Genomic DNA, 26,195 nt, shown 5'->3' on the forward strand with positions numbered 1-26,195 from the left:
TTTATGAGATGGCACAACAAACATCTTCCCTTGTGGAAAATTACCAACACTTAACTTCAATGGCTTCAAGGGTTCCAACGATAATACTTCAAACATTAAGCACCTTCTCAAAACAATTAGTAGCTATTCTATCCAGTAATCAGTGTTTTCTGTGGTACCAATTTCAGTACAGAGATTTTGTCACCGCGTGGATAATTAAAATCTAGTGGGGTCGCGCGGTGAACGGCTCGGAGACCCTCTAACTTTGTCGGAATTATCTTCGTCGCACTGCTGCCACACCACCCTCCAATCTCTGCGAGGAGATTGCTGTGCTACGTGTGTCGATGGTATAATATCTTATAGCATGAATAAAGTTTCCATACAGGATTTGCTATTGCTGTCGCGTACACGGCCCCATTCTCTGTGGTCGAATACAGAAATTTTACAGTATCGTAACTTACAGGAGAGAAGCGAGATAGATGGAGCGATACCGCTGTACTGTCGTTACGATCACGCTCCTGAGAAAATTGGACATGTCTTGTAACAAAGGATTATAATCGTGCAACAAACGCAGTACAGCACTCACCATTTTGTCGGTCATGTAGCCCCAGAAGAAAGCTGACAGTGAATACGCTGCTGCAATGCTTACATACATCAAACCCACAGCGCCCGGATCAAAATCAAACTAGACATGGGGAAAGTTAAAGTCAGTAGAAAAGAAATAGGAGCATTGAGTATCTCGAAGCACAACACCAAATTTCATTTAAATTTTTCTTATGCATGAAAAGTAAGTTCGATCTTTAAATGTTTTGAAAACTAGCAGAACATCAAGCATACAGAAACCAGGGTAATGAAAGAAAGTCTTGCGATAATGTGTCAAACATGTATGAAATATGTCAAAACTGCCTGGTGTATCAGAGTCATAGGTAGATGCCGGCACGGTGGCATATGTGTAAAATTCTATCAAGGCTAAGACACTCACCTCCTCCTTAAGATGTATTGCTAATGTTGGATCTATAAAACTTATCCCCATACTTGTAGCTACTACGCTTCCACACGTTACCCATACAGCCGGCATCGAGAGTAACTGTAACATAGACCCTGATTCTGGTTTTGAACTATCTGTAACATACGAACAACGCTTCATATACATGTGTGCCTTTACAGGCAAGTTTTCAGGGCGTGTCACGCTTATCTAATATATACGCAGGATCGAGTTTCCTGCGAATTACATCTTTTCTGGTATGTATACGTGTATTGCAGTCTCTTGCTTATTGTGCTTTTTACCATTATCTTTCAAGTTTGAAATCTCAGCTAGTTAAAAAACTAGTCTTCATGAAACTCTCCCTCACGTACCTGCTGGGTGCGGCAGAATAAAGACGTTACACGCAAATACCACTAGAGTGAAGGCTCCAAGAATTACGAAAGGAAGGGCAAAACCACCGGCCTGCAAGTGAATAAGTGAAAACCATTACAAACCAGAAACTAAAAGGCTTAATCTTGTCATTTCATATTAATAGATGGTATTTGAATCCTTTAAGGTTGTGTAGCGTTTAGAGTGCGATGTGCTTCTAGGGTACCAAAGTGTTACAGGGCCACTGGCATCAAAGTGGTGGCCAGCACTCTGCACTTAAATGTATAGACGAAACATAATGACACGACTTTACCAATATTTTAGTGTCTAGAGGGATAGAGAGTGATAGACACTGATAAACACGGGCAATTGCGACAGAGTCAGGGCCAAAACAAAAGCAGATAAGGACATCGACAAAGTGAGATACACCGAGATAGCGAATGAGCCATAATACGAGTGACACTTACTTCATATAAGTAACCACCTATTGGTGGACCAATCACAAAACCCAATCCGCTGAAAATCTCAAGTATTCCCTTTGTGAAAAAAACGGTACATAAACAAGATTAATCACTGCGTCTGTGATACGGTTTAATTTTAAGAGAAAAAGAACGAAAGGCATTTGGTTTACTAAAACACATGAGCAGTATAATGCCTTTCTAATGAAAAAAATCAATTGTATCAAAAATTTTAGTCATTGTCACATATTCCTATGTAACGAAGATTTCATCTGTAACAAATTTACTCACTTTTTTACAAGTTTTATGGAAACAAGCGTTAAGCTTCTGTTGGCATTGGAGATTTGGTATCATTTTTCATCGCTATTACTACTTACAAAAACTGTTGATAGGTTATCTGGAAATGTCTTGGCAACGATAGCAAATGATGCTGTGGTTGATGCTGCTCCTCCCACAGCCTCAATGGATCGGACTACAAAACAAAAGGCAATGAATTCTGTCCCATGGTCCAGTCTATCAAGAAACCTATAAAAAGAGCAAAGAAATTGCATTCTTGCTTTCAATGAAGTATTTCTTCAAAAATGTTACCGTTAGTTATGGTTATTGCGACATCCCTGTTCTTCAAAAGAATCCCTTTCTCAACCAAGAAACTTTCCAATTTCGTGGCCTCCTATACAGTTTTGTTGATGCATCAAGTAACTGACCTGCACTTTTGCTTGATTTTGTTCGAGTGTCTGAGTGTATCAAAACATACTGGAACACAAGCACGGAAACTAGAATGCTCACCCATAGATTATTGCACAGTAACCACACGCAAAAGATCCGGACAAGAACATGAATCTTGCGCCTATTTGTGGGAGCTGAAAATTTGAAAAGAAAAATATCAGTGTTCGTTATCAAGAACATGCAGGTATGGGGATTGATCAGAAGATGTTAGGAAGGTTGGTTAGAAGGGGTTTCTCAATGTTCTTCGATTTAACGTTAAAAATTCTGACATATTTTAGTGCCAGAACTTGTAAATAGTTTTCAGGAAACCATCTGTTTCCAATTCAGCCGTATGATTATGCTAATGGCTTTCAAGATCATCAATTTTTATATTTCTGTGTAACCTGCGACGTAACATGAAGTCATATGTCGAGATTGCGTTTCTGTTAATTCATAGCTCACAATGACTATGCTTATCAATATTTCAAAATCTCATTTCGTAGACATCCTTTAAAATACCATTCCAGTTAATTTTTTCAGGTAACAAGAATCTTGACTGAGAGGGACAAAGGTCTTTTTTGGAGCTCTTTTGTCATAAATGTTGATATGAAAAATATTTTGTGTTTGACTTCTTGAAACATGCTGAAATACTATTCAACTGTGCACAATCTTAATCCTGCTTGCAGCCAGACAAGATTGAACATTCAGTGAAACATTTTAAAGGTATACTGTCACCTGTTCCAATTTTGCCACAGTTACCATAGAAAGAGACAATCTAACCAATCACAGAATTTAAGCGGGTGGCCGCTTTTTAAACACAGCGCCATCACATGGGCACTTTGAATACCAAGGAACGCCCCTTTGACCATATATGGGCATATTTAGATTACAGGTGACTGTATACCTTTAATGCCGGTCTGTACCATAAAATAAAGTTCAACATTTCCAACAATATCTTCCACTGATTTATTTTATCAACTTCAATGATAGGGAGTAGAATGATAGAGAATATTCAGAATTAAGTATTCATAGTGTCTTGATGTGTTCAAATTGCACACACTGTATCATGTTCACAGTAAATCCCAGCAAAAATTTTAGTCGCTTGATCGTAGGCACTTACAAATTTTCCCAAGATCGGTGAGACGACAAACCTGACCAACGAATAACAACCGAAAATCAGACCGATAACGGTATCCGAGGCACCCATCGTCTTAGCCTGAGGTCAAGAAACACAATAAATTATTGAAAAGAAATGTTGTATTAACAATAGAGCTGTACTTTGGATGATTGATGGCGTAACTGTCAACATCGTTGCATGAGTGTGGTTGTTGTTTGGGTGAATTATTGGTCACTGCTGATAAATTCTTTAGATGAAATGATTAAGGTAGAATGCGCCTAGGGGATAGATATTTTGACTTTCAAACTTGTACAATGTTCTTTCGGCATACTTATGTGAGTTCATTGTGAATCTTATGGAGTAAATAAAGTTGTCTTCGGATCAGATAAGTTGTGAAAATCGGGAATTACATTTCTCTGGTACCAAAGTTTGCACAGTGACACCTCATTATTATACCTGATTTTGAAGGAGAATGGTTTAAGTTTCCTTGAGAAAACTTTAAAGAAATATTTGTCTTTCACTTTCGAGGCACTAACAACCTCAAAATCGCTTTCATCAGAATATCATTGCCATTGCACAATATTACAAAGCTATAATAAGTGAATGAATGAATTGATAAATAAATGAATGAATAAATGAATAAATAACTATAATTGATTGGTGCCGGGCAACAGTAGATATGGAACTCGAGTGCATTTGTCTTTCTCAAGTTTTTGCGTTCATGTATCCCGCCTTAACTCGTCATTGTCAATAAAGAAGACACGAGTCTATTCGTGATGCATCGACTAAAACCAGGTAGGTTCACTCTGCCTTGATTTGATAGTTAAGATTAAGATCCAACCTTGGAATCTTGTAAGCTATTTACCTCTCGCGATGTAATCTACCTAATTGCCATTTCAAACTTGAAGTAAACTTTGGCATTGTAAAATATTTAAGTTTACTTTGAAATTATGGCGATTAGGACTTAAGATATTAAACTAATATCATGGACATTTCGTTTCCAAAATTGCTTGTCACACAGCCACCTTTCCAGAAATTGCCGATTCATTTGCATATTTATGAAGTAAACGCCACGACAAGGGTTTTTTGAACGGTCTCCGTGGTTACAAAGGATGTGTAAGAATTGAAAAAAATTACCAACCTTGGTCGGGAAGAACGGGGCAAGAATGCTGAAGCTTACTGAGTTGGCAAGATTGGCCAGTGACAAAGTCACTACCGTTATCTTCTGACTTCTGGTGAACATACCGACTTTGTCCGCATTTTCTGACTTGACGCCATCGTGTTTGTTCCCGGGCCCGTTACCCTCACATTGTCGATGGCCCGTTGCCATTTGTACTCATTGGCATTGAACCAAAGTACCATGCAGTAGCTGCCATACAAAACCAAATTGCTTTAATTCTGCTTAATGCCTTCCAAAAGTTTAACACATATGCCGTTTTCTAGTCTGTCCGTCTGTCTGTCCGTCTGTCTATCAGTTCTTTTGTTAGTTACTTTGGGTGTGTAAGCTTATTCATCATGGAAACAAGCTGAGGGAAAATCTGGAACAAGAGGTCAATGTAGAGTGTTCACATACCGTAATGTTTGCTTTGCAGGTCACTCTGACCTACAATAAGGATATTGTCTTCTGTGTGAATGGAGGGGTCTGTACACCATTAGCAGTGAGACTCTTCCATCATAGAAAATGTGGCATGGTTAACATGATTCCTTAGTTTGTCGTGTTTCATTGGTCGACGTCTATGATGGACATGTTGTCATAATTATCCGTCTACGTAAGTCTTTGTCACACAGTCTCGGCCATTTTTATGTGAAGATAAGCATTTTCTAACATCTTGCGACAAGCACAAAGCTGAACAACCGTGCAAGGGTTGAACTACGAAGAGTAAAAAAGATTTCAGACATGTTTATGACCTTGTAACTTGCATCAAAGTTGATCAAAGAGACCAATTAAGAATGTTATTCGTCACTTTACCTGTTAAGGACACTTCAGGCAGTTGTACTACTCATGCATAACGTATCAGTATATATCATGCTGTTAAGCAGACGTTGAAATAGGTCACAGCGGTCAAACGGAAGAGTCAATAATACTTTGCACTTAGGATCAACTCAATTGATATCACATGATAACTCGGTGCGTTATGTGTTAGACTCTCTCACAGCCCCTCGCCTGCTTCACCTCTGACCATAATACTGCCCTCAGACGGTCGGCTCAGCCAAGTTCCGCTACGCTATAACCCGGCTGGCTCGGTGAGCCTTGCTTGCTAGAAAGACTGTTGAGGGCGCATCACCATATGGTTGAGGATAGAGCTGCGTAGCGGACGAGGGGCTGTGAGAGAGTCTAGTTATGTGTGTGCCGAATATCCGCGTGAGGGACAGTCGCAAATATCACAGTGAAATATTGCGTTCTTAAGTTGATACTATTGTTCGGTGGGTTGTAACACTAAAATAGTCGCGTTTTAATACCACCATGGCATCATAGTTATAGGTAACAGCCCCGCAGGAAAATCATTACACAAAATAAACTTTTGTGTAACTACACACAAATTAACAGCTGACTAGACCATGGCACCGAGGCACATGCTACACAAATCGAAAGTCTCCCGGCCCCCGAATGCTCGTAACAATTTAGTGATCCAAATAGTTTACCTTTGTTGGCAGAATTTCTTGAAGAGATCGCAGCGAGAGGTTCCAGGGCACCAAAGTGCTTTCAACCGGCCATTTGATCTGTCGCTCTACCTTAACACACGGCGAGTAAGATTACACAATCTTGCGCAATCAGCTTAACGCCGCGAGCTGTGCTTTACATCTTCAGCATCTTGCCCAAGGCATGTCAACATGATTTGACGATAAACAGGTAGCGACCTCAAGATGTCAGTTTAACGTACACTAAGCCAATCACACATTGTACCCTGGGCAAAATGATAATAAATGAGGACGGAATATAAGTTTTGTAAACAAATAAGATAATCCGGCCAAATAAACCTTGCTGTAGTTTAACGCCTACGCTTGCAGTACCGTAGCCATTTGGGTAATTTGCAAACAATTAGAGCTAGTAAATGGTAGATATGATACCATCTGTTTTGCCGGTGAACAGGACCGAAGTTGCTTCTGGTTGATCACTCGTTCATTATTCTTAAAAGTTATAATTGTATGCCAAATTATCAAATAAATAAATTAAGGCTTGTATGTACCTCTAAATGAAAGTTTTAAAATTTTCCCTACCTTGCCTAAAGGAATCTTTGCACCACAAGAATGAAAATCAGGGGTCACCGTGCAAATTCTCGATTTAAAGAAACAAATAACTCAAAACCCCCTGATTCTTAAAATACAATATATGCGCTTCATGCCGTATCTCTATACAAATATGACATTCAACTGGTCCAATAATCATTTCCATTCAAGGTAATAAATTACCAGGTCCATGGGACAATTGTGATTTACAAATTTAAGTAGGACCATCCCGAACAAATAACATTTACGAATTTCAAAAAAACAAGACGACCAAAAACAAGAGAGTAAATATACTGTTACACCATGTATCCATGTTTAAGCGTGATACACAATCATAGTTCGGATTTTAAAATTTTGCTGTTCAATATTGTGTGCACTGTTGGCAGTTTACACACGCGCCTGTGGTAAAACGTGTCAGTTATGCTAACATAATTTCAAGAATCATGATCTCAGTGGTTCAAACATCTTCAGTCGGGTGCAGGAAAATTGCGCATTCCAAGAAGTTACTTCAAGAATCATCGTCTGAAAATCATCATACTTTGATAATTTTAAAGGCTTTTCTCTTCCACGAGCTCCACGGAGTGAGGGCTGCCCAGGTGAACTAACAAAAACAATGAATGGTTGTGGTCCGATCTATGAAAGGATAGCCGTCCACCGCATTCTGCTATGCTGTGCACTACCATTAGTCTACATCCACATGTCTAATCTAAACTTTGGACTTCCATTCTAAAGGCACAGATTTTACCTGTTGCCAAAACATTTTGGTCAAAATAACTTCGTAAATACCCAAAGAAAGGAATTCAAATGGATAAAAAATCGGGCGTGTTTCACGAGATTTCAATCTATAACAGACTAAGCAAATGTAAACATGTCTTGATTATTGCTCAAAGGGATTAAAGTGGTACGCTTTACCACGGTTCCTTATGGAGGGACTGTGGCTTTGCATGATTGATTTGCAGGATTTGGTTATGAAACGAATTAGTTAAACACTTGGACACAGCTTTAACCTTTAATCAGGGTTTGCCCTTCGTTCTCTTCCTTTGTGAATAAGCTGGAAGTATATCACACATGCACTTGACAATCAAATAAGAAGCAAGCAAGGTTACTCTGAAGTCTTATTTCGGTTAAGATGTTTATGTTAAAGTAACATTGTTTTTATAATACATAAAAAGTTTGAAAAAAATAACATAAAATCTGAATCAAAAGTATCGCTTTCATAATTTTGTAAGTACCTGATGACAATTGCAGCATTTCTGTATAGATAGAGATATCAATATAAACCATATACAATTTGTTAAAATCAATAGAAATTTTCTTTGTAAAGTGCATTAAAGACTAAATAAATGGGTATGATGAAAACAGAAACTTTTCCAGATTTAACTACGAGAGAATGTGTGCAAAAACCAGTCAAGATGTTGCAATAATTGTAGAACATTTTTCAGATATAGTATGAAAAGATGTGAAATGTATACACAACTATGTGAAAGCCAACCAAGTAAATGTATAACAATTCAAGTCACCTCACTCTGAAACTTTCAGACCCACCAGTCTCTTGGAGAAAGGCGGAATAACTGTTTATATGCTCTTTTTGTATTTATAGTAAGTGAAACGAAACACTGATACAATCTTGGATCCCATAATATATTTATCCTGTTTAAGATGATTATATCACTGGATCTCTTGAATTGCATCTTACCGATTACATTTTACACAGGCTAACATATATAAATTCTACAAAGAATTTAAAATCAAAAATTTCAACGATAGCACTTTTGGTATGTTTACAAACTCAATCTGTCAACAGTTGAGATGTTTCATCGCTTTCTTCATTTACAGATGTTACAACCTCGGCTTGCAGTATTGGCACTCTTCTCCTGTGGATGAAAGTAGGAAAGAATAATTTTCTTCACGTTGCAAATCAAAATACTGCAGTAATTTTTTTAAAAATCCGTTTCTTACAAGACTTCTCCTCTTCTGATTTTGATTGCCAATGGTTTATTTGAAGCAGCAAGATTTCTAGTGTCAAGGGCAGAATGATAACTATTGCTCACCGACTACACACCGTGTAAGTAGTTGATGAAAGAACCATGCATGCACAGAGCATGAATTCTGTTCATGTGTTTTTGAGGAATGGCATTGACATTCACACACATACACAAATGTTAAATTGAACAAAGTATTTGATTAACGATGATAAGTTGTTATTCTTCAACAATTCATGAAAATATGGTTCATAAAATATTAATCAAATAATAGTCAAGATGATAAATGTTAATCTATAACACTCGTAAAACATTTATTAAATGTTTAACAAAATGAATGATTTTTTCATAAAATAGCCAACACATTCATGTTTCATTATTCATTTACTCATAATATACTCAGCAATTACGAATAATAAATAAATAATATTTTAATTATTGTAAACATTCATGAAATAATCATTAAACAATCAAGAAATCCATAATTATTGATGATGCATTCAACAAATTTAATGAATTCATAACTATATTCAACACATCATGCTCACAAGCATGCTTCATGAATTACTTACAATATAGTCATCAGTAGGGCTAGCTAAGTAGGGCCTTCCCCTTTATGGCAGTTGTTATGTCATTTGGAACTTAACAATTGGAAACATTGATTAGCTAGCATCACTGAAACGTTGCATAGTATATGGATTTCCAATAAACTTGAATCACGATTTAAGAAAAGAGGAAGCAATTCCATTTTATATCGTATGAATTAATTATATTTTTTGTGAATACAACGAATTAATATTCATAAAAAATGTATCTGTATTGTGAGTTTATCACGGAATTTCACTAAAAATAGTGTGCATAATGGATTCATGAAGCTTTTTTCAAAGGCACAGTAATCTGCAAATATTCATTAGAATTTCATCCTTACTATTGATGCATTTACCTCAAGTTTTCAACCAGTCCATAAGACAAAATAGTTGTTTCACTCATTTGCTAATTCATAAAAAAATCTAAAATTCATCCAAATGATTTTGAATTTTTGATGCATTTTATAGAGTCATCCAGTTTGTTGTACATGCACAGAGAAGTGTTTCATGAACTTTATAATTCATGTTTATAAATGACGAAATTATGACAACTATCAGATATTCATGAAATTTGCATAAATTTCTTTCTGAAATTCATCAAACAATTCATCAATATTTCTGAAATTTATACCATGCATTATCATGCATTCTTAAGCACTTCAGGAATGATCATAAAAGACACTTTTCATTTCTTATTCAGCAACTGTTATCAAATATTTATGCACAATATTTTAATAGTCTGAGTCAAATATTTTAATGAATGCGATGGTAAACTGCAGACGAACATTTTCAAAGTTTTAACCTAAGTACCCAAAGGTTACATTAAATATACAGGAGTCTTTTTTAAAATCAAATTAGATTGAAGAAAGCTTACCCTTTTCCACACTGGTATTCCCACAGACTCAAGACTATAAGTAACAGTGCGACGAGGAGGTAAACCCCTGAAAATACTGTGGCTGCCCAACTGAATCCAACCACGTCTACGAGCATTCCCCCTATAGTTGGACCAATAAAATTTCTGACGGATGACAGAAACAGAACACTGTTAAAAGCAGCTCAGGTGCTCACTAAGCTATACAGCTAATCATGATTTTCTTTTTGTTTTTGTTTTATAATTATATATGGTTGTTTCAAATTGAAATAGAATATGCATATAGAATGGAGAGCGTATTTAGGAGACTGAGCTGCAGTGACAAAATTTACAGCCGCTAAAATATTCCCTGACAATATCATCAGGTATTTAAAAGTGAAATTCATTTATTCTTCCTGAATCAAAATGTAATATGTCAATGAGTATATACGTTTGATGATAAGCATAGTGTACATTGTTTCCGATTAATTGACATGTTAAAAGTTGTGCTATTATCTGTTCAATAGTGATGAGCAGATCAAGGTAATTGTATAAATCCTCATACAACTATTGTTTCAGACCGACAAAATTTAATGTTATCAGTGTCACTTTCTTTGAAAGATTGATATGACAGATATTAAGCAGTGTGAATCTAGGGGGAAATATTTGCAGGTGACTCTGAAAAATTGTACATTATGCCTTGTAAGTCGTAGGTGGTCTACATTTTGTTACGACTAATTTTGTAAACTGTAAAATATGTACAATCATCAATATGTGATATTCAATATATTGGTTTTCCCACAAAAAATAAAAGTTTATTTTTTCTCATGGCATTGATACAGAGAATAGATGTTTTTTTGAATTTAAATAAGACAGTAAATTTGAAATGATTTATTGCTATTCACAACTTTGCCTGGTGAACCGAACGCTTTAAGTTTGATTGTGAAAGTCAGAGATTTTATAATCTTGGATCCTTTAATTATAGAAAGGAGAAATGAGACGTAATTAAATTACCGCCTATGATCTTTTCTAAATGTCGCTTGTTTTTTTCAAAGTACGGAGACCATTTTCAACAACTGCTGCAAAAATGTCCCAAAAAGCAAACAAAATTTTAATTTAAGAAAAGATATGCAGACTCACCCTAGTGATAACAGACTGTTGAAGAGGCCAGAAACCACGCCATAAGTACCAAGGTTGTCTGGCATTCCATGCCATCTAGATTAAAAAGGAAGACTTTTATCATATGTTGAGCATGGCTATAGCACAAAGGCACCACTTAGACTATAGCAGAAAGGCACGCTGACTACAGCAGGAAGGCACTCTATGTTGAAGAATTACACTGAATACATGGGTAGAGAAGGTAAAATGAGAAAGACTTAAAGTGTCCAACTCTAGAGAAAAAACTTTAAAAGCGACTTTTTTTGATCATAGACGTTAGAACTGTTTATGATGATGTCCTAAAGTCAAAGTGGCAAACTTTGGACTTTACCTGGCAGTTGTGATGAGATCATAGAAGGTTGGAACCATGCAACTACCCAAGGACAAACCAAGCAGAGCCATTGAAACTATCGCTAACCATAGTTGGCTGCAAAGAAACAGAAATAGGTCTGTTGGTTATTTTTAGGTAAGAAATGCTATGAATTTACAATATGAGTATATAGAAAAGCAGTATCACTTGTTCTGAATGGGGATACAATTATAAGGATTTCCGAACTACCCACCTTTTTGCATTGAGAAATGGAGATGGTCCCAGGTAGAGATACGATGCACATGAACCTATGTTGCCTAGTATCATCATTAACTTCGGAATATCCTGAAAGGAACAGACAAAAGGAGCAGCTGGTAAACTTTTGTGTCTGTCATGATTAAGGAAATTAGTAGATCTGTCAACAGTACACTGCACAGCATCTGACAATTGAAGAAGAGTGAATTTACTCAACAAATTTGAGAAGCGTTACTCACAAATTTATCTGTTAAGTAGCCCCAGAAAAATGATGCTATCGTGTAGGATCCAGATGCTATGAGAAACATCAGTCCAACTGCCGTTGTATCTAGGTGAAACTAGTAAGTAAATAAAAACAGGACATTTTACTGCATTATATGAAAAGTGAATTTTCTAACCACATTTAAGCTGTATAAGTTGAAAATTTAAATTAAAGGAATTAAAATAGGGGTGAAATTTGAATACTTGCTACAAATACATCAAATGCATGGGCATTGATAAATGGAATTAAGTCTTACTTTGATGGATGTAACAGCGAAACATTTCGTGGTCATGAAAACTTATAAACACACATTGCATATACCTGTTGGAGATGATTTGCCAGTGTTGGATCAAGAAAACTAATCCCCATGGCGCCAGCCAGTACGCAAAATGATGTCACAACTACTGACGGTATTTTCAATAACCGCAAAATGGACCCTGACTCCGGTCTCCCACTCTCTGAAGTAAATACAGAAGTAGAAACAAAACAGTAAAGTTGTTGTGTATTTTGTTAATGTGGATATGGACTGTAAAGTTGGAGACTTAATTCAAATAGGAAAGTTGTTGTTGTTGTTGTTGTTGTTGTTGTTGTTGTTGTTGTGGTGGTGGTGATGGTGGTGGTGGTGGTGGTGGTGGTGGTGATGGCGACTTTAAATGGAAAAATGCAGCAGCATCTTCACATGTCAAGGGTGAATGAGAGTTGCACCATAGAATCCCAACTTATCTCTGTTTTCAATTACACCAAACATGTACACTCAAATACCTTTATTTGGATGGCCTATCTAAACTAATATCATACCCAGGTCACTGAGAGATGCATATCTTAATTGGTCACTGTTGATGGCATATTTATAAGTATTCTGGTTTGGTAATAAACTAACAAACTTTGGCTTTCAGCTTACGTGTGAAAACATATCAAATATGTGACACAATTAAGTCAATTTCTTCCGGCATACATTATGTAGGGATACAACCAAACATTTGTGTCTATATGCAACAACATAGCTGAATTGTTTTTGCGAATGCAGACTACTTATGAGCTGGCTTGTTGCTAATCAGCTGCCTTTTCTATATGGTAAAAAAGTTAAAATGTACAACTTTTATCTATCTTATAATGGTATGTGACTACAACAATTGTCACTAGTAGTGAACTGTATAACCTATTATTTGTGTGGTGGCTTCTTCATGAATCAAAAAACGTTGCTGACCATTATCGTACTGTAGACTGGATCTGTGAGTCCTGCATAACAGGATAACTGTTAGGATCCATTCGTCAACTACAGGATTTTTCAAACCAACCACGGGTTTTAGAGTTTCCTGGAGACTATGCTCTCAATTTCCCAACCGTATTTGTAAATACCTCTGAACGTATACATCAATTCCTTGTGAGGGCAAATGCGATGCATGTAGCATGCATTGACATTTGGTAAATACATCTGAGGACGTGACAAATTTTTAGTTCATTAAAATCTAGCTGTCAGAAATTTGACCTACCTCCTTGTTGTGGCAGAACAAAATAATTTACCAGAACTACTAGAACTGTACATGATCCTAAGACGAGGAAAGGTAAACTGTATCCGCCAACCTGTGGTAATAAAAAAGGAAAAGAACACTAAATTACACGGGTGAACCAGGACTAAATAGTATCAGAAATGTGATATTATAATCACAAATTAAAAAAAAATAGTATCAGAAATGTGAACATTAATATCAATGAAACCGTGAATTGTTGGTATTCATTAGGGTTTGGCCTCCCTTCTGCTTAGCAAAGTAATGTATACACTGGGGGTATTGGGATTATAGTGAGAACACTGCTTTCTTAGCCTCCGTTCAACCCTGAAGGACCCATAACACCATTTCAGGATAGTTCGGGGCCTTCTCGTTCTACAATTCACCACCAACATAGGGAATGGCAGCGGGCTGAACTTATGCTCTTCACAACGAACCTAGGATTACCACCAGGATAGGGCACTCCCCCTATTCCATACCTGAAAAATAAGCCCCTGAGCACACATGCGGACAGGTAGGAACACTCGGTTAGAGAATTAAGAACGTAAAGTTATATAGGTAGGAACATATCTGTCAAGATGGCCTTGAGGCTATGATGAGGCACCTACCAAGGGAGGTGACGAGGTGTCCCCACTGGGCCCTTACCAGTTGCATGGCAAAGAGGGGAACCTTCCAGCGACACCATCTCCAGGACCTCTGCCTCCAGCTCCCCACCTTGGAGTTGTCACCATACACCAAGACCTTGATCTGGATGCACCCCTGAGCCTACATAACCAGGTGTTGGAAGCTCCACTGCAGGTGGCTGTGGGGCAGTCCACATACTCTGCAATTTGCCTGTCCACTGTACTCTGTACCTCCACAGCCTCAAAGTTGTAGACCACCTTGTTGTAGATCTTGGTGCCAATCATGCAGCCATTGCAGCTGTTGAGCAAGGTTCACGTCCACACGTGTTTCCCCGCTGAGCTGGGGTTGGCGAGGATAATGGGGACCTCGGTGGGCCTCCCCTTCCACCTGGAAGCCCTGTGCCTTGCGGAGGCTCTCAACCAGCGTCCCTGTTCAGGGTGCTGGAGAAGTCCTGCATGTAGTCAACACTGTAGAGCCCATTGCACAGGGCCAGCAGCTCTTGTGCCAGGCCCGCCTGCAGGGTTTCTATTTGCAGCTCCCATACTTTTATCTTAACTTAAACAGGACAAGTGGCTCTTCCCTGTCTTTTGTCTGGCACCACTGTCCATTTCCCCCTTTATCCTCTCGATGGTGCCTTAGATGGTGCTGCCCTCGATCGTGCATCTGATGGCAATGGTGTGCATGATCACCATGCATAGGTGGTGGTCCCAACCAAACGGGTGCTTGCATGGTGGGACCTCAGCGAGTTATATACTATTGGCTACTGCGAGGGTGTGCTGTTCTGCTTTTCCTGAGGGACAATAGTGGTCTACTAGCAATGCCGAGATGCTCTACTACCTGGCAATATCGATGGCACTCACAGCTTGCAATGCCAATGGCGCTCTAGTAGCTTGTAATGCCAATGTAGACTTGGAAATGCTATAGCCTATATCTTTTGCCAATTACAATCGTCTCTTCTGCCGCAGTGACATGCTGCCTTGAGGTTTTGCAATTTCGTGGCAGTTCAAATAGTCCAGTCCAAACGCAATTCATCTTTGTTTTCAATGTTCCACACTAATTTCTAGACAGAATACATCTTGGAAGCTGCAACAGGTCCTCTTGCTCTTGTGTAGCATCAATGTCCTGTATTGGTGCCTGTCCAGTCTCTTGCTGCTTGGTTGTCTGCGGGTCTCCAGTCTCTTGCTCTTTTGGATGTACATCGGTCTTCGGTCTCCTGTTTGCCTTTCTTTTCCAGTATATACATTTTGCTATGGGTTCTATGATTTTCGATCTACAGTATTAAGTAGTATCGAGGCACTCGCCCGCCGATTTATGTGCACTGCCATCCTCTGGCCACTGCTCTGGATGCCTTTTGTAGAATCCCGGTTGTAGAAACCGTTTGTAGCCTTGTGGTAGTAGAAGCCATTCGCAGTACGTGAAAAGCTGATTGATGACCTGTGCATATCCAAAAGCTAGGAGATAACGGTATTGTAGCCTATAGAGTTAGCAAGGCTGCTGTTGGAAATCCCGTCGATGGATGAAAAGTGTAGAACTGCCTGTCATCTTTTGCATCCATCATAAGCTTGTATTCTAAAGGATTAGGAACAAGTCCGAGTGGGTCCATAGCATAGCTTAGAAATCAATGCTAATCTTGCAACTGTGTCCAGCACGAGCCCTGGAAGGAAGTGGGAGGGAGCATGATAGAAGAGGAAGCCGCCTTTCCTTGCTGGATCTCTTCATATTGTGCACGTCCTATCCCATAGCTCCTTCTAGCCCATGGTATCCCAGCTTGCCTGTTTGTATCTCCACATAGGCTAAGGATGGAATATTGCTTTTTCCTGGCATGGTTCTCCTCTTGACATATATGTTCCTATATATATATCTTTGTGTTCTCATTGCTCTAATTGAGTGTTCCTACCTGTCCGCATGTGTGCTCAGAGGCTTATTTTTTTGTTTTCAGGTCTGGAATGACGGAAGTGCCCTATCCTGGTGGTACTCCTCGGTTGGTGGTGAAGAGTAAAAGTTAAGCCCCTGGACAATCCAGAAACGGTGTTGTGAGTGCTCCTGGATGGAATCGAGGCTTAGAAAGGGTGTTCTCACTATAATTCAGAACCCATAGTGTATATACTATTTAGCAATACTCGATAAAAATCACTGAAGACGTGCGCGTGTATGAATCATGTGTAATATGGGTTTGGGCATCCTGTGTATTGGGACGCCCCGACCCATGTCACACATAATTCATACACACACACACATTCAGTGATTTTATAGTTTGTTGCTGAGCAGAAACGAAGCTCAACTTGGTGAAACACTTACACGTTTTTTTATATCGATATTTCACACATATAGTATCATTTGTTAAGAATTATGTATATAACATCATATTTCTAGGACTATTTCTTCATGGTGCGCCCATGTACCTTATAAGAGCTTAATTAGGAAATGATTGTGATTTTAGCTATTTGATAAGGCAGGTTGATTAAAGTACCTTTTAGAGCAATGAATATGGCGTATCACTTACCTGATATAAATAGCCGCCAACAGGGGGTCCTATCATGAACCCTAAGCCAGTAAAAATTTCAATAATTCCCTGGAAAAAAGTATCCCTCCTATAAAAAACTGCATTTCAAGTTATATAGTGGAATGGCAAGAAGTGTTTTCATTGTTTCAATATTCATGCTATCATAAAATTTAAGTTTGAAGTTATATTCAAGAAAACTCCTCATGTAACCTGGTTCTTATAAAGATAGAGTGTAAAGATAGAGTGGAGATCATTTGGTGAATGTTGGCTTGGTATTTTTGAATTAGCTTGTTTCACATTTTGTCTTGAACACTTATGGGGCTTTGTAGCTGTGAAACCACAGGCGCTCGTGCGATGGGTAGTCTGCTGACTACTCATCCCGTACTCGATCTGCCTACCACGGTAACCTTAATACAGTGGTGGGCAGATCGAGTTCGGGATCGATAGATCGAGCAGAAAAATGGATAGATCTAGCAGACTATCCAACGCACAGGTGCCTGTGTGTGAAACATCGCAGGCTGAGTTTGTGTTTTTGTGTGGTTTCCTTGCAATTATCAAGAGATGGAGCAATACATTTTAGGAGGTGGATTAAAATGGCCTAGCATAAGGTGAAAATAAATTAAATTCTTCTATCCTTTCTGTCTTTGCAAAAAATATTCCGAAGGCGGAAAGTTTGATGCGAGAGGCTACATTCAAGGATATCACAATTCTGGACATCCCTCCAAATTCACGTCGATTGCACATCCCCTATCTGAATGTTGTATCTTTTTTCCATTAAAGCACAATTATAATTTTCTTGCCGGCTCTGTAGCAGGGGAATTATCACCAGTAGCAAGCTATAAACGTTTGCTGTTGGCTCAAGGAATTGAAACTGGCAAACAGTACTTGTATGACACTAAAACCTCTAATGTAGAGGTCATTCTTCCTTATTACCAGTTAGTTAGTCTAGTCTAGTTTAGAATGTTCTTGAAAGGTCATGTTTACAACAAGTGGAGATATTTTTAGAACCGTAATTAGCATATCAATTTAAAGTCTATAATTTTCTAGTATCCTCTGGATCAGTACAAATACAGGGCGCTACAGATTTTCACCTGACTGTTTGGGATCCACTTCAACACCTTCACACTGGATTTTTGCTTTGTGAACTATGCGCGGTTCAGACCTACATCTAGTCTCAGGTACCCAGACTGCTCTGCGGGGTTCTCTTCCGGCCGTCCCTAATGTGTAGGAGCGGCCGGAAGAGAGCCCCGCAAAGCAGTCTGGGTAACCTAGACTAACGTACATCAAGCCTGTAGCCAAAGAAGGACTCGCTCTCTCACTTTTCAGTGTCTGTCTGGTCTCAACTCCTTGGAGACTGTAATTTACGAGTTTTTGTCGTCCCAGATAAACTATAAAGTATATGCAATCTTTACATTGCTTTAACTCTCCTCTAGACTTAGTTATTAGTTTTAATAAATGTCTTTCAAAAAATTGTTGACTTCAGCGCATTCATCTGTCATAATAGAAACTGGGGGCTTGTCCGGGAAGGTTTACTTACAAATACAACAAAATTGGTCAAAACTGACGTGAGAATAGTTAAGTATTGTTCTTGATTGCATTCAAACTGAAAATGAGTAACACACGTATTGACCCACCCAAGACATCAGTAGTCAAACCCAACCAGAAAAGCATGGTCAGATCAATAACAGAGTGGAGTTAAGTTCCTAACCTTGAGCTAGGCCAGACAGAACCTGCGGTTGTAGATATACTTCATGAAGCTCTAACTCATGTACTTGCTATCATATATTTCACAAAACTTAAACAAAGTGATGACTAGAACAAAACTGGGTTTCAGATAGAATCAGAGGCAACTCTTTTCCAATTAAAATCACAACCACTCAGCATAATGAATAAACGATGTGCAGGAATACTTCATGTTTACATGTCTTTCCAACAAATTTCTTACTTACAAACACTGTGGATACATTATCTGGAAATGTCTGCGCAATTATGGCAAAGCTTGCGGTAGCAGACGCAGACGCACCAATGCCCTCAACCACCCGAACTATGAAACAAAACAATATAAACTCAGTCCCAGGGTTGAGCTTGTCCAGGAATCTAAAAAAAACAAAAAACAAAAACACAAACAAAAAAACAAAAAAAAAAACAGAATAATTTAGTAGTTGTAATCCTCACTTATAGTGTTGCATACGTTTCACATGAAAATCTATGAAATACACACGCAGTGATGAGTTTTCGTAACCAAAAAGAGCTAAAATCCAAAAATAATTAACTCAGTTCCTGATGGAAACAAAAGCAGTTAGGACTACCCATGTAGTCTTGTATCTCGACGGAGTATTTTTGCCTTTGGAGATTTCTAGCCTTTGCCAATACTCTGTCTAGCCGCAAGGTTGATGATCAAGCTAAAGTATGCAAAACTGCCAACAGTAATTTTAATGTCATTGATATCCAACAGAGACCGTGACATCATCACTGGCGTCCCTTTCAAAGTCAATCACTCAAAATTAAATGATCCTTTCATGTGACTTGTTCAGGGCGTAGCTACAATATAATTACCGCGAGAAAAACTAATCAGAGAACATGTGCCATATAATTGGGTACAATGCATGTTAATGAGCAACACCCACTTAATCGTGGGCCAATCATGAGAGGACAATTTTAAGTAGTTAACTTTGAAAGGGACGCCAGTGACATCACAGTCTCTGTTGGAGACCATTCACATTAACGTTAGTAGTTTTGCCTATTGTAGCTTGATCATTGACGTCGCGGCAAGACGGAGTATGGGCGAAGGCCAAAAGTATCCGACGAAAAAAATGATCCATCGAGGTACTAGACTAGTGCGCCTGCAACTTGGTAATAAATATTGTACATCCCAATTTATTTATCATATTTACAAAACACAGTTGAATGATATTGTAGTGCGTATCTTGAAAATGCAAATCAATTGTAATGTTAGCTTGAAATTATATACACATAACTGCGTTAAATTCTTTTTTACCTTAATTGCCTTAAGTTTGAGATAATCCAAAGGATCACCACTTACCCGAATATTATCACACTGATGCCACATGTGAACAGTCCTGACAAAAATAGAAACTTTGCACCAAGTTGTGGAAGCTGAAAAAAGCAGAAAAAGAGTTTTCCATGGGAAAATTGGCAACTATCATTATCACAGCTTTATTTTATTTTATTTTTATTTTATTTGACTAGGAACAACGAGCTTGCGCCCAATTACAGTTCCCGCAAAAAAAATTACAGAACAAAACATACAATCAGGAAAGAAGTAAATAACAATTAAGTGAAAAACAAGAGGGAAAAAAGTAGCAAAATTAAGACCAATAAATCGAGTTAAATAAAAATTTGCGGAATTTACCATAGTTGCAATTTAAAAAATCACAAGTACGATTCGGTAAAATTATATTTAAAAATTTCATTGATCGTTGTAGGAATGCATACAAGTGCACATTATTCTTAGATACTGTTAGTATAAAAAGCTGTACAGAGCGTAATGAACGGGAAGGTACACTAAAACAAATATTCTCTAGAACTTGAGGACAATTGTATGAAGAAACATACTTACATACGCTTATAAAAGAAAGTCATATCTAAAAATGTCTACGCTCCTGTAAAAGCGGGAGTTTAAAAAATGTACAAAGTGACTTGTAGTTATTTGATGAGTATACCATTCCTACTCTGCCACACAAGTATTTTACAAGATATGTCACGGGCATTGATCAACCCTGCAGTTGACTTGTAATACGATATATTGATAACTCAAAAAAATATTGAAAATGAAAAACTTAAGTTGTATTCAAAGATGAGTTTGAATCGATCGACACTAACAAATATACTGCGCATGTGTCAAATACTAGGGTTGAGCAAATTTCTATTAAATCATACTGTTACCTTTTAAATCTGTAGACACAAGAATCGTGAACGACCATTTCAAAGGATGAACTTACTCAAACTCCAATTACCCAATGAAAACTCTATTTTAGTGTAATGGCTGTTTCATGAGAGTACAATTTGGAATTAGCTTATTCTGCACCAAGGTCTTAGGCTGCGTTCACAAAAAATGATGGGGCCGGGGATGGCCTGCAGGGATAGGGAGATTCGAAAATTTGGGAGTAGTAGAGGTGTGGACTTCAAGATTTTGCTCTACTTATAGGGGGCCTGAAATTTTTTTAGTTCCCTTTTACTTTTTACAACTCCAAGGTTTGGAGGGTAATTTGAAATTGAATATCATTCTAATGTCATCCGATTGTTCTAATGTTAGTAATAGTTAAACAAAATCTAGAACCATTTTGTCGCATTTCACTGCTTTTATCTCGTAAAAACCTTAAAATGAAAGGATAGCTGAGACTATAAAGTAGCTGAAGAAGAGTTCGGGTCGTGTGACACTCATGACGGTGAAACATACCAACTTATGCACAAGATCATGCCACAGAGCAGCATTTGAAAGACGTACCAGAAGGCTTGAAAGTTACTAACTATGAGGGATTTTTGAATTCTGGCAGATGAGAATAATCAAATATTAAATATCAAAGAAAAGAGATGGGTCACCATGCTTGATTTTCTAAATGTTCACACTCTCATCGTAAAATAACACAAAAGTAAAACTTTGAATCGTAAAGACTTTAATTTCGATGAAACAATGTGCGACTTAATGCAATTATTTTAATTTTACTAAATTTGCCATCATTACAACCAAAATTTCAGAGATTAAAACGCTTATTTGATGGAATATTTTAAACGTCTAGTTGTATCAATTTTGTAAAACTTTTATAAGTACCTAAGTGATATATGTCTTGTACTTTTGAAAAAATATTTTCGGCAGATCACTCATGATGCTCAGTTTTTCATAATTTGGCAAAATGTACCAAGAAATTTACAATTTGCATACTCTCTAATGTTTGTGCGCTCTTCAGCAGGTGTCATTGACTTGGCCAGAGTTGGATTATATCAAGTTGGCTTTGACTGATAAATTTAAAAAGTCTACTGATGCGTTTTAAGATGACCCAATTTCAGAACTTGCCTTATAGTAATATGGCTCTACAAACTGCTAATAATAGGTAGTGTCGAACATCCGCGAGTAGAACTGTCCGATACATGTTTTTTCTTCTCTGCGGGCCTCCTTTATAAATATACGTCTGTACAATTGTGGGGACTTGGAAAATTTTGATCATATAGACAGGGTCACTTGGCAATTTTTTAGAGTCCTGAGGGGATCTGAAAAAAATCAATCGCGATTCCTCAAGCCCCCCCCCCCAACTGTTATTTGTGAACGCAGCCTTCTTCTAATTTAACAACCATATGCAAGCTGTTGCATTTACCTCATACATGCCTATCCCCAGCAGTTGTGAGGCAATTGTTTCAAACTTTATTGCACTAGTGACATTGAAGTAATGCATGGACTACAAGTAAAACTGACACAAAATTATTTGAATTTCATAAAACAAAGTGATATACACATAATAGCATATTTTACATTGACATGTTACTATACAATGCACATACAGACAGAGACACACGCACACACTCACATATGTACACACACACAAATACACACACACACACACACACACACACACACACACACACACCGTGAAAGCTATTTTGTTGTCTTGTTGGACCATTCTCACTTCCGATTTTATATATATATATATATATATATATATATATATATATATATATATATATATATAATCTATATATTATATATTTATATTATATACATAATTATATATTTATATACATATTCATATATATATATATATATATATATATATATATATATATATATATATATATATATATATATATATATATATATATATATATATGCACTTACAAGTATGTTAGTGTAGGAGCTCGAACATACTTACAAATTTACCAAATATCGGCGCTGTCAAGAACATGACTAGGGCAAAACTTCCAAAGACCAGACCCACTACGGTATCGGAGGCACCCATGTTATTAGCCTGTAACACAAATGTAAAATAATCATGAATGAAACTTCATTGTTCCCATTCTGAAGAGGATCAGTTGATATAGATACCACTAACATCTATATCAAAGAAAATGATCGAGCCTCACAAAAGTATTTTTCAACAGAACTGTGGTTAAACAATGAAATCAGAAAAGTTTTAAATATATGTTCACGATTGTCATTTGAACAAACCTGAATGAGGTAATCCCTTGGAACTGACAAACCAGATTTGACCACTTCTTAACAGTCTTAGAGAAAGTGTTTAAAAAGATTTGAAGCGAAAACTTTGAGAAAATAACTGCATGTTTAAGTTTGGTGGTATATAACCAGCGGCAGTGGAAAAAAGAAATTGTTGATCAAAATTGAGAAAATTTTCTCTGACCATTTGCTTATCCATTCTTTATCATCATTTAAAACAAAACTGATCGAACTTATGCCTTGAGACATATATGAAACAAATGTGATAGACATCGGACAAAGTTTAAGAGAAGAAGATCTTTGCAGAAAGTCAGAAAAAACTCTGAAAACATTCATAGAAATTTACAGATCAAAATGCTATGCTAATTTTAATATAACTTGATGAAGTCATCCCTACGAAGCTAGATCTTGAATGTCAAGGTGAAGACTGGTAGTATAAGATACAGCTTTGTTTTGACCAAAAATTACAAAATCAGCCCCAAAATTGTGCATATGCAAATTTCATCATCATCAGTTCAAAAGTACAAATTAAGGTCGTTCCTTAAAACTTTCATACACAATTTTGTTTGACAATTTAGGAGAAAAGGGGTTTCTGAAGAAAATTGAGCAAAATATCAGCAAAAGTTCTAAACAATTTAAATACATTAGCTTCGTCATTTTCAAAAATTCAAGAAAGGCATCCCTGAGAAGCTGGACATAGAATGTTAAAGCAGCTAGATCAATGTAAGAGAAAAAGAAGTTTGACCAAAACTAAAATGAATTGCCCAAATAGTTTGCATATGAAATTTCTCATCATTTGGACAAAAACAAAGTTGGATCATCCAGAGTGACTTGAAGACCTTCAATGAAACTTTTCTCAGCAACGTTTTCAGAGGAAAAGTGCAGAGTTCATGAAGGATGCCGGATACTAATGGACAATCTTCCTATTTGATAGCTGACGGACAGCTAGCTATCAATTATTCAGATCAGTAAGTAATCACATGGCATAATCAGTGAAGTTGTTAAAACCGCAGTTTACGAGTTTATTTAAATGACGTGTCGGAAACATTATCCAAAAGTCATATCAACTATAAGTGGAGATTGAATTACTCCAACATAACAATGTTTAGAGATAGCTCTATAGAAACAAATGGCTTGGCTTGATGTATGTGCAACCATTATTTAGGAAATGTGATTGACATTACAGGGACAAATAGTTCATTAATAAGTGTTTGAAAGCATTTCTTTTCTGCTTAATTAGTGAGAAATTTTTGGGTTTCAGCAGGTTCGGAAAGAGCAGGCAGACAAACTTTGATCATTATTTGGCAAGGAAATGTTCGTTAATTTTTACTCAATGTGCAACTTGGAAAAACAACTGAGAAGGTATTTAGGGGTAGGATTTTGTTGTTTGTGTGTTTGTGTTTGCCATGCAAGGAAAACTGGTGATTGGAGGGGATTTTTTCATGAGGGAGAATCATTTGCGAACAGTTTTCAATTTCCCTCGAAATTTCAATTCGATTGAAAGTACCTTAAAATAGCATATTTTCAAGTAAAACCCCTTGGTAACGTTTTTTTTTCAAAATTAGCTTGTTGGTTGTAACTACGTAAAGTTATGTCTTACCTCAGCTGGGTAGAACGGTGCAAGGATGCTAAAACTGATGAAGTTTGCAAGATTGCCCAATGAGATGCTCAACAAAGTCAGCTTCTGTCTTCTTGTAAAAGCCCGACTCTTGGCTGAACTGTCCGACCCAGTATGATCTTGAATACTGCCATCCGTGTTGACTTCATCCGCACGGTTTGTGTCCATGGTGGTAAGTTCTTAGTGGCTACTAAATGAGAAGTACGTACGATTTATCGGTCACTTTTTTTCTTTTTCGCTGCAAAAATTACGTTTTCTTCGAGCCAAACATGCATCAGTTGAAAATGAGCCAAAACGAAAATATTCACATGTCAATGACGTGTCATACGCCTTGAAAATGAAAACTTTTGTATTTCTCTTGTTTAGCTCTTGTAAAAGCTACTTTCCGAACAATAATTCTAATCTACATTGAATATCAACTTTTAACCTTTTTTCTATGTTACAGCACAGCACGAATCGTCCTAGAATGAAGTGACCGCATTTTGATCGCATGTTGGGGTCACATTATCATGCATGCGCAGTGCACTGATATTTTGGCAGAAAAGAGTGGGGTCATCCTAGGACTATATCCGCCGCAGTCGTGCGTTACCGTGGGATGACGGCAACTTCTGCAGCAACCATCTATTACAGTTATGAGCCCATCTACAATATTCAATAGTTGATTTGGATCACACCTCGTAAATCACATCGGCCACCAATTGTCTCAAATTTGCAAATCGTTGAACCTATAAGTGCAAGATTTACAATTTCACCTTCTTCCGACCCCTCTTCCATTATGTATCTGAAATTGTTTTACTTAGCGGATATTTATCGGTAGGGTACTTCTAACTCGGAGACAAGAAACGTTTCATAAATTGTACACATGATTGTTAGTTCAGAACTTGACACTAAGTCGTGTAGATTAACGCAACTTAAGCTTTTAGTATGTGGTCGATAGATTGGGACTTGGGGTCATATTCCTAGGCATTTTCAAGGTAAACATATACGCGTATTTACGCAAATGCGTGACGGGTAAGTGACATGCAATATGCATGACGAATTTCAGAACCCTTATACTCTTACCTCACTTTAGAATTGACGCAACATAAGGTCGTAGATCGTAGAACTCCGGTTACGCAAAGATACAGACAATGTAGTCATCCTTTTTAGGTCAACACGAGCCTCTATTGAGTCCTTTTAGCCAAAGTCCCCTAAGCGAGACGTTGACCCGTGACACATATTCATGGCTCGGGTCTCCGATCTGCCCTTTTGAGCTCTTGGTTCAGAGTGAATTATTATTTACTATTATGCGTACGGCTGGTCAGTCCATCTAGGTATCTCAGAGGTCAACGCGACGCAGTGTTGTTGCTATTGTATCGGCACACAAATCGGAGCATGGGCGCTGTGTGACCAGAGCGAGCAAGGGCATGAATTTGAAAAGTCAAAGTTCACTCACATTTGTATATATCAGCATACTCATATATCAACATACTCACCAGTCAAAAGTATGAACTCGATTAAAAGTGTTCAT

General features: G+C 37.5%; 2 protein-coding genes across 5 annotated transcripts in view; both read right to left on the minus strand.

Annotated features, from left to right (window-relative positions):
- Positions 1–6,430, minus strand: part of LOC139115600 (MFS-type transporter SLC18B1-like) — a 12,835-nt gene extending 6,405 nt beyond the window's left edge. The window contains exons 1-10 of one of the 3 annotated variants that reach the window (XM_070677847.1): positions 5,583–5,675; positions 5,187–5,483; positions 4,755–4,982; positions 3,617–3,712; positions 2,578–2,651; positions 2,169–2,316; positions 1,801–1,869; positions 1,336–1,426; positions 962–1,101; positions 566–664 (exon numbers count right to left, since the gene is read on the minus strand). In XM_070677847.1, coding sequence (XP_070533948.1) covers positions 566–664; positions 962–1,101; positions 1,336–1,426; positions 1,801–1,869; positions 2,169–2,316; positions 2,578–2,651; positions 3,617–3,712; positions 4,755–4,943 — 906 coding nt within the window. In that variant the 5' untranslated portion in view covers positions 4,944–4,982; positions 5,187–5,483; positions 5,583–5,675. Of the gene's footprint in view, positions 1–565; positions 665–961; positions 1,102–1,335; positions 1,427–1,800; positions 1,870–2,168; positions 2,317–2,577; positions 2,652–3,616; positions 3,713–4,754; positions 4,983–5,186; positions 5,484–5,582; positions 5,676–6,256 lie in introns of those variants that run through there. The other 2 variants (XM_070677846.1, XM_070677845.1) reach the window with 2 other exon arrangements.
- Positions 6,431–7,943: 1,513 nt separating this feature from the next.
- Positions 7,944–26,066, minus strand: LOC139115601 (MFS-type transporter SLC18B1-like). 2 transcript variants are annotated; one of them, XM_070677849.1, is made up of 14 exons: positions 25,748–26,066; positions 24,668–24,875; positions 22,766–22,861; positions 19,924–19,997; positions 18,830–18,977; positions 16,881–16,949; positions 13,739–13,829; positions 12,567–12,703; positions 12,223–12,321; positions 11,982–12,073; positions 11,750–11,845; positions 11,401–11,475; positions 10,285–10,428; positions 7,944–8,715 (listed from the first exon to the last, which is right to left on the minus strand). In XM_070677849.1, the coding sequence occupies exons 2-14, from the start codon at positions 24,851–24,853 to the stop codon at positions 8,631–8,633; spliced, it is 1,392 nt and encodes a 463-aa protein (XP_070533950.1). In that variant the 5' UTR covers positions 24,854–24,875; positions 25,748–26,066; the 3' UTR covers positions 7,944–8,630. The 2 variants fall into 2 exon arrangements, with proteins under 2 accessions (XP_070533950.1, XP_070533951.1); XM_070677850.1 differs by having other exon boundaries at positions 24,668–24,872; positions 25,748–26,035.
- Between the last annotated feature and the right edge of the window lie 129 nt (positions 26,067–26,195).

The sequence above is a fragment of the Ptychodera flava genome, chromosome 17, assembly GCF_041260155.1.
Source record: "Ptychodera flava strain L36383 chromosome 17, AS_Pfla_20210202, whole genome shotgun sequence".
Classification (NCBI taxonomy): Eukaryota; Metazoa; Hemichordata; class Enteropneusta; family Ptychoderidae; genus Ptychodera; species Ptychodera flava.

Bases quoted from the DNA above. Each gene is read 5' to 3' on its own strand.
- LOC139115601 (XM_070677849.1), bottom strand. From the start codon at position 24,853: ATGGACACAAACCGTGCGGATGAAGTCAACACGGATGGCAGTATTCAA. The intron at 22,862-24,667 runs GTAAGACATAAC...TTTGTGTTACAG, and splicing joins CACCGTTCTACCCAGCTGAG to GCTAATAACATGGGTGCCTC. The intron at 13,830-16,880 runs GTAAGTGATACG...TTATTACCACAG, and splicing joins TTGGCGGCTATTTATATCAG to GTTGGCGGATACAGTTTACC.